Source organism: Dromaius novaehollandiae, chromosome 18, assembly GCF_036370855.1.
Source record: "Dromaius novaehollandiae isolate bDroNov1 chromosome 18, bDroNov1.hap1, whole genome shotgun sequence".
Taxonomy (NCBI): domain Eukaryota; kingdom Metazoa; phylum Chordata; class Aves; order Casuariiformes; family Dromaiidae; genus Dromaius; species Dromaius novaehollandiae.
The window spans coordinates 2,675,597-2,690,691 of NC_088115.1; the positions used below are offsets into that span (position 1 = coordinate 2,675,597).

Below are 15,095 nucleotides of genomic sequence, written 5' to 3' on the forward strand. Positions count from 1 at the left end.
AAAAGCCAGCTGGTTTGGGCCAGCCAGTGGGTTATCAAAACAAAAGGAAAAAAAATTCAAAAGCTTAACTATGCTGCAAAGAGAAAATAAGCATATTCTTCAAAAGATAAATTTGTGCTTCTTGTTTATAAATTAGGAAGGCAAGGGAAGTAGTGAATGGGCGAACGGAGTAATGGAGCAGTTGAGGTGACAGGTGTAATGGCAGGAATTTATGTCCTATCCTGCTCTCACAGCAGCATCGGCCTTCAGCTGACCCGCACGTGACCAGGCAACTGGTCTTTGGGTGTTGGAGCCTGCTCCTGGCTTTTTACTTCCCTTTGTGCTATTGGTTTCAGATACCGCTCCTCTTTAATCACACCAGCTTCTCCAAACACACCAGGCGCCAAGCAGGTGCCAACATGGGATTTCTTGCGTTAACCTGGGCGTATTCCTGCCTACTTCAGTGCGACTGAGCAGAGGTCAGCTAAGGCAGCGCTGTGCCACTGTTTCTGCTTCTTGGGAGCCAACACGCTGCGTATCACAGCATCACTCTCAAAAACTTAATGAAAACAATCAGAGAAGACTGAGCAGATTAGCAAGAACCTTACGCACACCGGACATTCAACAAAGCGAACAATAAACTAAAAGAGCCTAACTGATAGTAATGGATTTTGGACTAGACTCCAAAAACCACGTACTTACTCTCTGCACTTACAGCTGCGCTTGCACACAATATGGACACACTGTAATTTAGCATGTCCAGGGAGTAAGTTTAGAGCAACAGCCTTCCTCCAAAAAAAGAGGTCAACACGTAAAAGGATACTAATTACTCACATCAGAGCTCAATGAGCAAAAGGGTTAACTCATCTATAATTAAAAAAGTTGAAAACTAAGGAAGCAAAAGGAACATTGCCTGATGTGTGGGCTGCAAAATCATAAAAAAGTCTCTTACTGGGAGAGGACACTTAATCTTCCACTTTGCCTTTACTGCCTTCCTAGACATATTTGTGAGAACAGGGGAACAGTCAAGTCATTTTTTCGGGGCCTAATCCAACACATGCTGAAGTCAGTGGGAACCCATTTATTAGTTTCAAGGAACTCCAGATCAAGCATTTGAAACACAAGCAAAACAACCCAACCTCATCTCATGTACTGGGCATTAGAAACAAGACCCCTTCCTGCAAGCGTAGAAGAAAGGCCCATGACAGGATGAGCACAGTGGGGACAGAAAGCCGTATTCAAGACTGGAATTTTTTCTTCCCCAATGTACGTATGTGACCAAAAAAATACAGGTAATAAATCTACACTGCTTTAAAGTGGGTATTCCCAAAGCTTAGGGTCAAAAAGTTAGCCAGTTTCCTGTAGTACCTCTTTAACAGATGATGAATCAAATAATGTTAGGCTATCTCAGTCTCCATGATTCTTATCCTATTGCTGCACTTAAAATTTTAAGCATGACACTTTATGTATTAGGATACTATTTCATCTGATAAACCTCCAAAAAATGCCAAACAACTTACATTTAATATGAACTACTAAATCTGAAAAACTATGTATACGAATATGTGCAATAGAAGACTTTGGTAATTCTGTGCAATAAATCACCCAGTTACAGAGCTGTAGCAGGAGAAACTAAAAAGGATATATCAGTCACAAATAAACCGCAGATTTATACATGATACTTGAATGAATAGCCCATATGGCAAAGATTTGCTGGAAACATGCTCCAAAGGGCAATCCAAGGGCCTAAATGTTTCTTTTTCCTGAGTATGTACTGTTTGAAAGCTACAGAAACTCCATGAAATACCTAGTTGAGCCAGCTCATAGAAATTATTTTTATATAAAGGTGGTGTTTAATACATACTTCCTATTAAAGTGGGATCAATCAAATATGTAGATACAAGAAGCTAGAGAAGAAAATGGAAAATATGCCAAGGGAAGACTATGTTTCTTAGCGCATGTCAGTAACTACCAAGACTTCTGACTTCGTCACATGTAAGTGGCAGCACTTCAAAATACGTTTTAGAAAAGCAAGCCACATAAAGTAGGAAAGAACTTAGTTATTTTAGGGGATAAGGCTAGGAGCGGGATTTCAGCTGCAGAATATCAATTTTACTAGAAAATATTCCATTGCACTACTGTAATTAATGGCTAGGAGATCTTAGGTTGTATTTGATGTAAAAAATGAATTAAAACATCCATTTACAAGTCCGGTGCCAAAGACTAAGCTAGCTGCAGGAGGTATGCCTTGCAGGGTGCTGTGCGATAGCCTCAGCTACCCTGTAGCTCACATTTTCATGTTCACCCCATTTCCAGGGGTTGATAAACTTATCAATGCAACCATCAACTCTGCTTCATACACCATGAGGCGAGTATCTTGTGTCCCACTTTGTGATAGGAAATTAAACATTACACATGGGAATCAAGCATTTACCCAGACGTAGGAGCACAGACATGTCTTCTTTTAGAGGTGAGAACGTTCCTTAGAATCCTATAAAGCATGTTTTAAAAATATGCATCTATATACTTCAGCTCACTCTGTGCACAGTTCATGCCAAACACGGCACGTAACTTTTTTCAAAGACAGTATAAGGTCACCCTCCTTCGCCTATAATCTCTTCTGTACAGCCTGCTTTCCACTGACCTGGCCCTTCCGATTTCATATGACTGATTTTTTCTTTCTGTTCCCTTCATTGCTTTTCCAGATATAGCCCAGATACTCTATAGGTAGAGTATTTTAGGACCAATGCTGTATGTCATCTGTAACTCATGTAGCAAGCTGATTATCCAAATTTCAGCCTGGAAAATGCTGTCAAGTAGGTAATGAACAAGCCCAAGATTTCTGGCTACCTTGGACCTGGGACAGTAAGGGCCACAACATCCCCTCAGGCACTTTTCACATACATCCATGAGAATGAATCAGGCAGGACCCATCCTCAAGTCTTGCCTTCTCATCCTTTACACTGTTTCCTCCCTGTCCTCCACACTTCAAAATCTCTTGGGAGACCTCTAGCGTACTACAGTTGCAAAGAAAATAATCCTTTATGCTGGAGAAGGTAAGCGTTCACTTTCACGAACACCACGACTACTTCATCATTCAAACTGCTCAGGGTGTCGCCCTGTTCTGAGCAGATGCACTAAACAGAGCTCTGCTATTGCAATAAATAAATGAGCAAAAAATCCAGGCAACAGTTTAAGTGTAACCCCATGCAGATTTTGTCAGCAGCAATCCTTGCATATTTTCAGTAAATCACCAGAGGATATCAAAATGCACAGGTCAGACCTGGGGAAAAGCAGAGCAGAACTCACTGAAAAGAGCATTTGACCACTTTCTGTAAAAGCCACTACTGAAACCTATTTTGTAATCAGAATGATGAGGAAAGAACAAAGGAAAGTAAGAAAAGCCAACAAAGCAGCTCAAAGTCTAAGGAGCATAAAACTAAAAAGGAAGGATGTTCACTAGATAATGACACTTCTAGCTTAAAGTACTGGCAGCAGCATAAAGAAGGACGGAGAAAAAGGACTAAAAACATCACATAAAAGTCTCTGTAGGATATGAACGCTGTCAGATCAGCAAAAAAAATGCACTGTTAAGAGCCGCTGTGCAAAGTGGGATTTCAAGTATGGTGACAGGAGCGCTCACAAAGCTCCAGGAAACTGTACAACTTTTCTAGCCCACTTGCCAATGTCTCTGCACTGCTCCCAGTAAAAAGCAGCAAAAGCAGTACAAGCAGACGAAGCAATGCTCTTCTACAACCAGAGAGTTTTAACAGAGACCACGCACGCAGAAAGAAGAGGGGGAAAAGCAAATCCCACCAGCTCTCTCTACTCGTTCGGTGTCTGCGCCTTAATGAGTTGAGGAGTTTGGGGAATAAATCTTCAGTGCTGCCATTTTTTGCTGAAGTCGCGACCTTTAAAGCAAGCATCCAGATTTAAAGGTCTCTCTTCTGGATAAAGATACATCCATTATGTGAGACGAGGAATTGCTGCAATATGCTTGGCAGTTAATGGATAAAGCATCAGCCTAGAAACTATAATTGATTCTGAAGCAACATAATTTTGACACAGACGGTTTAGAAACCAGCCTCCTGGCTCAGGATGTCTACTCAGATTTGTTATTTTTGCAATCAGTAATACTCAGACACAAATTATATTTAGTTATTTCTCCCAAGGCTATATTTTTTAAAACAGACCTTGGTAGGTAAATAGAGGTAATGAAAATAAATGTTCCCAACAATAGCACAAAACCATTCATTAAAAGACATAAGCTACTACAGCTTGTGCTCAGGCACTGCCATTAACATGAACAAAAGCATTTTATAATATATGCTGTATGAGATTTGTATCCAGCAGATTGAAACACCCCCTATACTGGCCTAGAATATATATTCTACATGTTCTTTGGTCATCTGCAGAACAGAAGGCCAAACAACGACTACTATCTTCCAACTATCCTCCACTATCGCAGCAAGGCAGAGACTAATTTTTCCGTATTCATGCAAAGTTCATTACTGATCAAGAAAGCATCACATTTTTGTGATGTGTCTGGACACAGAGGTAGGCGCATTTGAAAGAGACCCTTCTATAAGATAACAGTATCTAAAAATGGTTAAGTCAAATAATTTTACACTTTAAATGGTTAATACTTAAGACAAAACTACTGTAGTAATAAAACTAACGTGATGCATATATTCCGCTCACATCACTTTTCAGGAATCTATTTGGCTACTTAATACTACTTCAGCCACTAGAGGGAGCTCAGATTCCTTCACGAAGGCAAGAAAAACTCCAGAAACAATTAGAAAACACTACATTTGGACTTTAAAGTGTCCAAGCCAAGTACATTTTCTGCTACAAAAAGCAATTCAAATGCACAGCTAACGATTTAGTGTGTCCAGTCAACACAGGATGCTCGTTCCTAAACATTTGCTACAAACCTTCATAAACTCATGGAACTTGTTAACTTTGTTGTCTTCGTTACATATATGTGCAGGTCTACAGGAAAGCTAGAAGAATGAGATGCCAATTACAGAATGAGATGCTATTACATTACAGAGGTGTATATATATATATTTTTATATATGTGTGTGTGTGTATATATATATAGTGTGTGTGTGTGTATTTATTTTATATATATACATATATATATATATATATATTTTTTTTTTCTTGCTTGCTTCTCAGGGGCAAAAATATGCTCTGCTTTTCTAGCCAGAACATCAGAAATGCAGAGTGCTTCCTCTTCCCACTTCACCACTATTAATGCTTTGCCACACTTCACATCACAAAAGTCTCAAGTTCCTAAAGTGATAACAGCATATGACTGTCTTTATCACTTAATGCAACACCTCTTGGAAAACAGGTGTGAAACAGGAGTTGATGCTAAAGTATTTTTCATCCCTACGCCTTGCATTTACAGCTAACGTGTTCTGGCAAGTAACTACAGAGCTCAGATGGAGCAGCTCTCCTTGCTCGCAGGTCTGCAGGACCAGCATCCACTAGAACTGGGCATACCTCAAATCACTGATTACTGAAAGGCTGCTCCAGCAGAAATATGAAGTCCTAGAATGATGAGATTTTACCCAAAATGGTAGAACACAACAGATAAGGTGCATCTTTTTGTTGCTGCCCCTTGACCCATAAAGGGGAACAGGCGATGTTCACAGGCCTCGTGGCAGCCCAGCAATAGAGAGCATTACAGAGTCTGCAGTGATTAAGTCACACAAATTAGGATTTCTCACCATCGACCTCTTTAAAGAAGGTGAAATGTGCAGAGCTGCCATGGTTTGATCACATCATCTATCCTGACATCAGTGATGCAGCTAAATAACATCCGCTTGTTTTGAACTTATCAGGTAGTTACCAAAAGGTCCTTTTACTTATTTTCCTCAGTGCCTGCTTAATTCTCAGAGATGACTATTTTGAGCCACAAATAAAATTGTATGCCTGAATCCATCACAAAGGACGATCCCCTCCCAACCTGTACTCTACAAAAAGCCAAATTATGTTTTGTCGTTCCTTCAGCAGTTATTAAAATTCTTTACCGATATAATGCAAAATCCTCTTCCGTGAAGATGTCTTGAATTTTGTCCCCAAAGTACCTGAAAAATTAAACAAAAGTCTAAAAGAGGAGTTACTGAATCAGCCTGCCTGGGTAATAGCAAGCTGTATTCTCACACCCACCTGCTTTACCCACAATGAATAAATTAAAACATACTAAAAATCATTATTTGTAGGAAGTGTGACGTTCGCAAAGCACTGCTCAAAGACTACCTGTTAAAAGACTAAAGGATCAAGACAAAGCAACTAGTAATGGAACTTGCAAGGCGTGAAAAAATATCCCCTCCCACTTCATGAAATAAGCTTATGGATTCAAATTTTTAAAACAAGTTCACAGACTGCTTGATTTCTTCCACTACTGATAAACTATAGGTCATAACTGAAAAAACTACTATTTTCTGGTGCAAGAAGAACTCTAAGGGGGGAAAAAAAAGTTACTAGTAGCTTTCAAAGAGCCCAGTCCGAAAAAGGATGTCAGTTTTCACGGCCCAAAAGCTTTTTAATGGGTCATGGAAATGGTGGCGAATCTAACTCCTACAGTGTGACACTGTTAACCTCAGTCTACGCGACCTGGAGAAATCTGAGAAGGTACTGAGCACTCAAGCTGTAGGATAACAAGAGAGGCAACAAGCCACAACCTCATTTTACCTGTACAGATTGACAAAATGCTTCCCCAGTGAAAGAGCTCCAGAGTGTAAATCCAAAATTGAAGCCTGGGAAAGGAGACAAAAGTTAAAAAAAAAAAAAAAGAAAAAAGAGAGAGAGAGAAAGAGGAAAAATGAGCATGAAAAGTTAAGTTGTGCGTTTTTTTGTCATTTTTTAATTACTACCTTTAATAACTATACTAAGTTGGTTCCTACTTTTCTTGCCCTCTCAAATTAAATTATTAGTTTCTAAAATTTAGGTTTGCAATACTAATGCTTATTTTGCCTTACTACTGCAAGCTACTGCAAGCCTCCCTCAGATTGTTTTTTATATACATACGTACATTTATATATATACACATATATATATATACACATATATATATACATACATATATATATATACACACATATATATGGATAAAAGATTAAAATACTATTGATAAGACAAAGGACTGCTACTCCTGAGATTCAGATCCGACATACAGAATTGCCAGTTTTCCTCCATGGGCTTAGGGTAAGACACTATGTTCCTGGATCCCTTCTTGAATGCATTTTCCTTCTACACAAAGATGACTAATTTTCCAGTATTTGTCAAGTGCTTGAATAGCACTAATACTTATTTTGCCCACCGTTTGTTACTAAAATTACTTTTCCTTCACAGTTCCTGTGCACCTCTCATATTAAATAATACAGACATGAAAGCCTGTTTAAAAGAGCAATTACAACTCTAAGGCTTGCTACAGCCAAATGGTGCATGTTTTTTTAAAACATTTCTGATTGCTGTAAAAGAACAGAGTGAAGTCTTTTCATATGAAAATTAAATCCATTTCTCCATCTGATTCAAGCCAGACACTTCTGTTCACCTCCAAACCAAACCAAAAAGATCAATATTAAGATTTGCTAGGGCAGAAAGATACCTCACAGGACTTTAAAATATTTCTCTAAATTGAATAAAGTATGCTTTTGAATGTCCCTTGCTGTCCACAAAATACATGTTCACTTTGCATCAGTTAAATGGTATTTAAAAATCTGTTTGCTTAATAGAGGTCGTATTTTCTATACTGAAAACATCAGGTAGCACTAGTCCATTAACCTCACTGGCACCAAAATTATACTGACATTTTTGATGTACGATATCCTGAAAAAAGCACTCTGCTCCTGAAATCTGGCACTTCTTGATGCAGCGAGCTGCCTGCGAGAATGCTAAATGCCACCGGACCGGCAACAGCAGCCTGTGGGCACGGTCGGGACAGCGGTCTTTTTTACCCAAAAGCGGACGGGCTAGGGAACGAGTAGCAGCAACTTCTCAACGCACAGAAGGGTTGGAGCTGCAACGCTGGGCTAGCAATACAGCTTCACGGTCAGCCCGAACCTCCAAGCCCTGTTCTGCCTCCTCCTCTGGATGACGCTTGGGAAAGACATCTCTGACAACCTCTCGGCAAACGGAAACTGCTGCGGGCTCAACTGCCTTGAGCTTCAGCACTGCAACAGAGGAACCCCACTGAAGTCCCCATCTAAAAGTGAGAGACAATAACAACCTTTCTTTAATTAACCTTATCCAAATCATTTTGTTTTCCTCTGAGCCTTTTAAAATGCATGAAGTAATGAGCTGTTTCAATGGACACAGCATGAGCTTTGCGAACCTCCCCTTCTCACAGAAGGTCTCCAAAAGCCACGGAGGAACGTTAGGGAAACGAGTCGTCTCGCGCTCATCCAAGAGCAGCTCTCAGGACAAGCTTTACTCCAGCGTCAGTAAAATATTCTCATTTCATCAATCTCTGGCTCTGTGCAATAATCTAAGTTACAGATGGAGCAAGTAAAACTGCTGCCTTCTAGCTGCGAAAAAACACTTGTGATCATGGCAAGGTGGTTTAAAGGGGAAGGAGCAGGACACATATCTGAAAAGATATATTTAACTAAAAAATTGCCTCTTGAGTACTTCCAGCATGCTTTCTAAACATACATGTTTCTTCTTGCATCCTCAAGCTGCAGATGCTCACAGGTCTGTGGGGAACCCAAAAGGATCAACTGGATCGAGACTCGCCCCAAGAACTGTGGATATTTCCAGCTGAGAAGGTAATGGCTACGATACAAAGCCTGCAGAGGCAGATGAAGATGAATAAAAAGGAAATCCGAAGGAGAAAGAATACTCCTCAGGGCTCTTTCAAACAGGGGAGAACAACACAACACCAGAGGCAGACAGGGACTTGATGACACCTGAGCACAGAGCTTCTATCTGCTTAATGGACATCCTGGAAAGAAACTGAAAGGCATGTCCGTTGGCCTCTGCCATTTCAGAACATTAAACACTTCCAGCACCGTTTCCTACACTCGAAGAACAGCTGGGTGGAAGCCTGTGTCAACACCGTTACTTCGACTGCAGTGTCTGATCAAAGTTCACCAGTCTGCGGTCTAGGTAAGTGGTCCCAGGTTGAAAGCTCTGCAAAGTTTATCCAAAGATGGAAGGAACACTGCAAACACATACACCCACGCACCTTTCTCTGAGAAAACTACCCCAATATCCTGGTTTACAGAACTTCTACAGATAGGAAATCGGACTCCCTTTAAAAGAATAAAGTACAAATGTATGTGCTTTCGGACCTTGAATATTGTTCATCTCACACTCTCCACCCTCCCACTGGTGAAAGGATTCAAAAAGGACATGCAAATAACCAGCACTTCCCAGCATATGGCAAAAAGCATCACCTTCCCCATCTTACGGAGCACCATAGGTCCTTGCCTTGATCCTCACCAGCAGGGACTGCAAACTGTTAACTACATATTCACTGCTACGGCAGTTCTACCTTGCTCCTCCACTCCTTAAAAAGTTTACTTAAGATTTTGAAAGAAAACAGCAGACACAAGCTGCCCGGAAGAGAAAATGCAAGACCCATTTCCACTTTTCTATAGAAAAGCTGGTAGAGCTCAAAACCTTCCCCACGCCTCCATGCCCACACTCCCACGCTCAAGCTGAGAAAAGGGAAGAGCAATGGAGGCTCTACATTACCACCGACTCCCAGGCAACATCAGACTTAGCGGTCATGTTCACATTCTCAGAACAATACCACTTTTAAATAGCTTTCTCTATTTGAATCTTGAGAGTAGCAGGACAACAGTTAATGTTCTTCTTGAGGTCATGCCTCTTAAAAGTTACACTGACTAGTTACAAGACACAAATGCAACTAATTAATTTATGCATCATTCAGATTTCAGGAGGTGCAGGTAATTACTGTGGAAACTAAATGCAATATTTGGCTACGGTGCCTGGTACGAGTTTACACTGGATACAGATTAGACATAACCAGCTCCTCTCAAGCTGTCAAGTGTAAGTCCAGTCACACCGACAGCCACTTGTAAGAGAACATAGCAAAGTGAGAGATGCACTGCCAAGTATGAAGTGGCAGCTACTTGCAAATGATATTAAGAGGCTAAACATGAAAGATGGAAACTACGTGGTCTGTAGTAGAGGTATATGATAGGACAAAGGTTACACAGAGGCTTTATCCTCTCCCTAGAAAATGCAGAACTGATAGCATTTTGAGGACTTCCAGGTCTGGTTGGGAGGGCTGAAGGCAGAGCAAGGAGTGATACTGCCTGCAGAGATGCTGCTCTACGCACGAGCCTGCGTGTCCACATCAGAAATCCTCATTTGGGATAATAGCTACACATGCTGTTTGCTTCTTTCAGTGACCAAGAAATTTAATTTTCTCTGCAAAAGGGAGGTCCAGGTAGCTACTCCTACCAATTTTGCTGCAACGCAGGAAACAAAGGAGAGCTGACTGGCTGCACCAAGGGGGTTTCTTCTAAAAAAATGCCAGTAGATCTGATAATAAATGAATTGAGTTTCATTTACGCTGGAGAGAAGTTATGACGACAGCACCTATAAAGACGTGAATGAGTGAGTCATGACTAAACAGATAACGCAAACAGGGGTAGCGCGCAAGAAAACATTAGGTAGGGAAGAAAGGGGAATGTCATTATCTTTATAAAGAAGAAAAAAACAAGCTAAGGCAAACGTCCTCAGAATAACTAACATAAATGACATTATGTGAATGAGAGGACAGAGTGCAAAACTATTTTACAGCTGCAGACTGCAGAGACCTACAAAGGGAGAGAAGTGTATTAGTGGGTAAGACGCCCTTGCTTGCATTCTGTTGGAAGTCAGACTAGAAGACTGCAATGGCCTCTTCTAGCCTCAGTGCATATATATATATTAATCTAGGAACAATTGGAAGGGAAGACAAGAAAGAAAGACTGCAGCATGACTCCTGGAACATTTCATTAATTCAGATGCTTTCCAGGTATTTCTCAACACAAAAGGATGGAGAGGGAAATGAGAACTGTGTGTGTTATACTTCAGTTCTCCGAGAAAGCAGGGAGGGTGGCAGACAAAGGCAGGAGAATTGACAGTCATAAACTGCAAGTTTAGACCTCCAAGTTATTACATTATACCAAGCCACACACACACTCACAAGTCCACCTCTGTGGTACCAAAATATAAGAAGTATGACTGACAGAAGTCAGACATATAGTTAGGAGGAAATGAGAGAGAATGCAAATGCACTCAGTAGCCCAGCAGGAATTTGAAGAAGTTTAATTAGGAATGGTGAAGAGGTCAAATCGTCTACAAAAGAATTAAAAGAAATTAAAGAACAGAAACAAGGAATTGTTTAAGCAAATCTTCAGTGAAAAAAAAAGTCTCAGAATAACTGGCACAACTGGACAAAATTATCCAAACCTGCTCTAAAGCCGAAGAAATTTAAAGCAACAGACCAATCCAATCCAATAATGCTTGAAGCTTGGAGGCATATGGGCAAAGTAACTAGATGAAGTAAGACTTGAAACATTTTGTATGCTATCCAGATGAGAGATTTAAAGAGAGGATAAAGGCTTAAATAAAGAAAGATGGTTTCATCTATACAACATCAGCACACATCCATCAACATCTGACAAGGTCTGGGAGCCAAGATACCAGTATCAGGAGTCGATTTACTCCATGACACGGAGAATATACAAGCATATGCATCACAGAACAAAGAGAAAGAGGCAGAAGAAGGGGAAAGAAAGCATAAAAGAAAACAACAGACTTTGTCCAGAAGCTTCTCCTACACATGACCCCCAGGAAATACTGGTCTGTATCTTCCAGTGCTTATCCACTATTTTGGATAAAGCCTCAATGCAGCACCATACAACTGTTGTCTTGCACCTTTCCCCACGGAGTAAGAGTGTACAGTAACTTTTTCACATCTGCACATTATGAGAAACATGAGAAGATATGAATTACAGCACAGACCTCTCTGAGGACGTCAGATTTCTTAACAGAACTTTATTTTGTGGTAACGATAGAATCTTCTTTTCCCCAGTTTCTCTCTCCTTTAGAAATCCACACAGTGATGCTTCCAAGATGATTTAGATGGCGGGTTTATATTTGTCACATAGTCTGGCTTGCTGTCCGAGGAACCCAGCTCAGGAGCCCTGCTCATCTCTGCATTGAGCAGCGTTCACTTCCCTCATCGCTACTCCCAGCTTTCCCTGCCTCCGCTTCCCCAGTTCCCTGACCCTCAACTGGACACTCTCAACCCTCTGTGATCCAAGTCCATAAAACAGTCTCTGTGCAATACACTGCCCTTTTAATCCCTCTTTGTGGAAGTCTAATGAGAATCACATGTAGGTCCCAAGAGAATAGGAAGATAGAAAACCATCTTGACAGCACTCTTGACAGAAGTTAAGCAGTAGATCTAAAGAGGTTGAGTAATCTAGTCAAAATGGCAAATTTTTCAACCACAAAACTGAAAAATTCTGACTGAGTTGAATAGAGAACATTAAACCTTTTAAAGATATTGTTTCGGATTGGCAACACTGCATAAGTTGCTCGGTTTACACTTTTCATACACTTTTCTCAGCAACCATGAGTATGATAACATCTTATTTTTTCAGCGAAACCTCTTTCTCTTCTTCTTCTAATATACGCCCAAATTCAGCAGAGGCCTGAAGCAATGCTTGTATTTACAAATACTCCAGAAACGGTTTCTGTTCATTCACAGTAAAAACCCGAGAAGAAAGACAGGGGGAAGAGAAGTTAAAGGAAACATGCTTGCTAAAAGAGAAATGGCTTTGTTTTCATTTTTAAAGAATGCTGCTCAAAGTCCTACTTGAGACATTACATGATACTTCTTGTCACTGCACAAAACCAATCTTTAAGTGAGAGTTGTGGTCCACTGTGATTTAGCTTCTCAAAAAACAGCAATCAAACCTGTGCAGTCCTGCTGCAGTAACCGATTCCAGATGCAGAAGACAAAACCATGTACCGTATCAGACAGTATTTCCAGTGCCTCTGTTGAACAAAGTTAACTGAATAATACAGACTGTGTCAACTGCACTGCAAATGTCATTAATTTTACCACTGACAGAGGTAATTGATGGGGGAAGGAAAACTTCCAGGAGAAATTTTCCCAAATCTGAATGTAAGGAAAAATTCTCTATCTCAGCTCCCCTCCCCTCTAGCCCCCAAATGCATTTATAATCTCAAAGTTTGCCTTACAGTAAAAGAATGTAAAAAGTAACAGGACACTGCTCACCCCTCCATCAGATCCTCCCAAGGACAGTCCCCTCTCTGCTATTCTGCAGGCAAAACAATAACCTCAGGTGAGAATTGATTTGTTTTTAATGTCATTCACAACATATAGCTCTTCAGTAAATGTTAGTCAGTGCATCACATATAACCTAATTGAGTGGAAAGGAGAAGCTGCCATTTATTTGAAACCGTTTAAATCATGCAGCCTGTCATAAAAATAAAACATCCACATTGCAGAACATTTCTGAGCTTGTAGTCCTTTTTCATAAATCCCCAACCCCCTCCCCAAAAGTTCCTTTTCAAATAGATCCTGACCAAATAAGATCAAACACACACACGAAAAAAAAAATCGGATTTTGATTTGAAAGGGCATAACACAGAGATATCGTATCAAAAATAGGAGCCCAGAGTTTGAAATGACTAAAGTACCAGCCTGACTAGTGAACAAAGCGCTACCCCAGCTGCACATCAGCTTAGGGACTGGGAGCGTGATGAGTGTTATAGTGATATTTCCCACTTACATGACTGTCAAGTGCAAACAGCACTCAGATGCTAATCACTTTCCTAACTGCGTAATTCGACAGTGTCTCCTACTATTTGATTAAAACCCACCACTTCGTATTCATAAAGGATGCCACACGGTCAGCACCAGCTCATGACTATCTGGAAAGAGGTATCTGAGGCTAAAGGAAGGTTTTTGGTGTTTTGCTGTTTTTAAAGACCAGGTGGAACAGAAGGCCGAGTGAAAAATCCTTAAAAAACTATTTAATTCAGAGAACACTATTTTCCTTTTGAACATGAATTACTCTCTACAGCCCCCATGCCCCACAATGAACTAGGCAGATTCTGTACGAAAGAGAAAAGCCTCAAAGCAAAAACGTAAAATGGCTTTAGAAAATAAGGTCAATGCTTTAGCCTGTTTAACCCCTCCTCCTTAGTACTTCAGCTCTGTGCCACAGGCACACCTTAAACACTGGCACACCATCAGCATGGGCCTGCTTCTTCTATGATTCAAACTAAAATCCTCTTAAAAAGAAAAAGAAAAGAAAATAAAAGTTTACCTACGGATTCTTTCAGCTTCCTCCCTGCTGATTACTGCATCGGTTACCCCTCTTCCACACTTTCTAGGAGTGCACCCTGCATCACAAAAAGGAAAAGAAACAAGATCATCTTTCAAAAGAGGTTTAGAACAAGTCTCAATTAATATTCTCCTCCTCCCCTTTCAGATTCACAACACTCGAAAGGGATATTGCCAGTCTCAGAATATTTTAGATCACTGAAACTAAAAGAAGGTTACATCTCCATTTCAATGGTTTTTGCACCTCGATCATTAGAGAGGAGCCAGGCTAGGCAATGGCACCATTGCTCCTGCCCAGGCTCAAGTCCCTCAGACCCATCTAAGCTATGGCCCAGGCTCAAGTCCCTCAGAGCCATCTAAGCTATGGCACCTTCCCTGCTAGGGCTGGTTGGGCATTACACCAACCAAGCTGACAAAAGTTATTTTCTGTCAAAATAGCCAAGTCCATAATGCACTTTGACAAGTGTGAAAGGAAAGAATCTCAAACCCAACATACCGGAGAAGTACAAGCAATACACCGGAGATACGGCGCTCTGTCATGCATGATCCAGAGCCTCCGACCTTCAGGTTAAGCAAAATGCAGAGCAATGCTGTGCCTTTAAAAATAAACTGTTTTTCTTGTTGACCTGAAAATAATGCCTAGAATCACTTCATTTTCTTAGAAAAAGTCTGCTACAAATTTGTTGCTCAAGTTTGTTACGATAATCCCAACATAGCATTAAAATTGACTTACTGATGTTTGAAAATTGTTTGCAAA

At 40.5% G+C, this 15,095-nt stretch overlaps 1 protein-coding gene across 3 annotated transcripts in view; it reads right to left on the minus strand.

The window, feature by feature from the left end:
- Positions 1-15,095, minus strand: part of OGFOD3 (2-oxoglutarate and iron dependent oxygenase domain containing 3) — a 49,250-nt gene that overhangs the window by 25,601 nt on the left and 8,554 nt on the right. For 2 of the 3 annotated variants that reach the window (XM_026120560.2, XM_026120558.2), the window contains exons 3-6: positions 14,322-14,397; positions 13,265-13,307; positions 6,688-6,752; positions 6,024-6,080 (exon numbers count right to left, since the gene is read on the minus strand). In XM_026120560.2, the coding sequence (XP_025976345.2) occupies positions 6,024-6,080; positions 6,688-6,752; positions 13,265-13,307; positions 14,322-14,397 (241 nt within the window). The remainder of the gene's footprint in view (positions 1-6,023; positions 6,081-6,687; positions 6,753-13,264; positions 13,308-14,321; positions 14,398-15,095) is intronic. The other variant, XM_026120561.2, reaches the window with a different exon arrangement.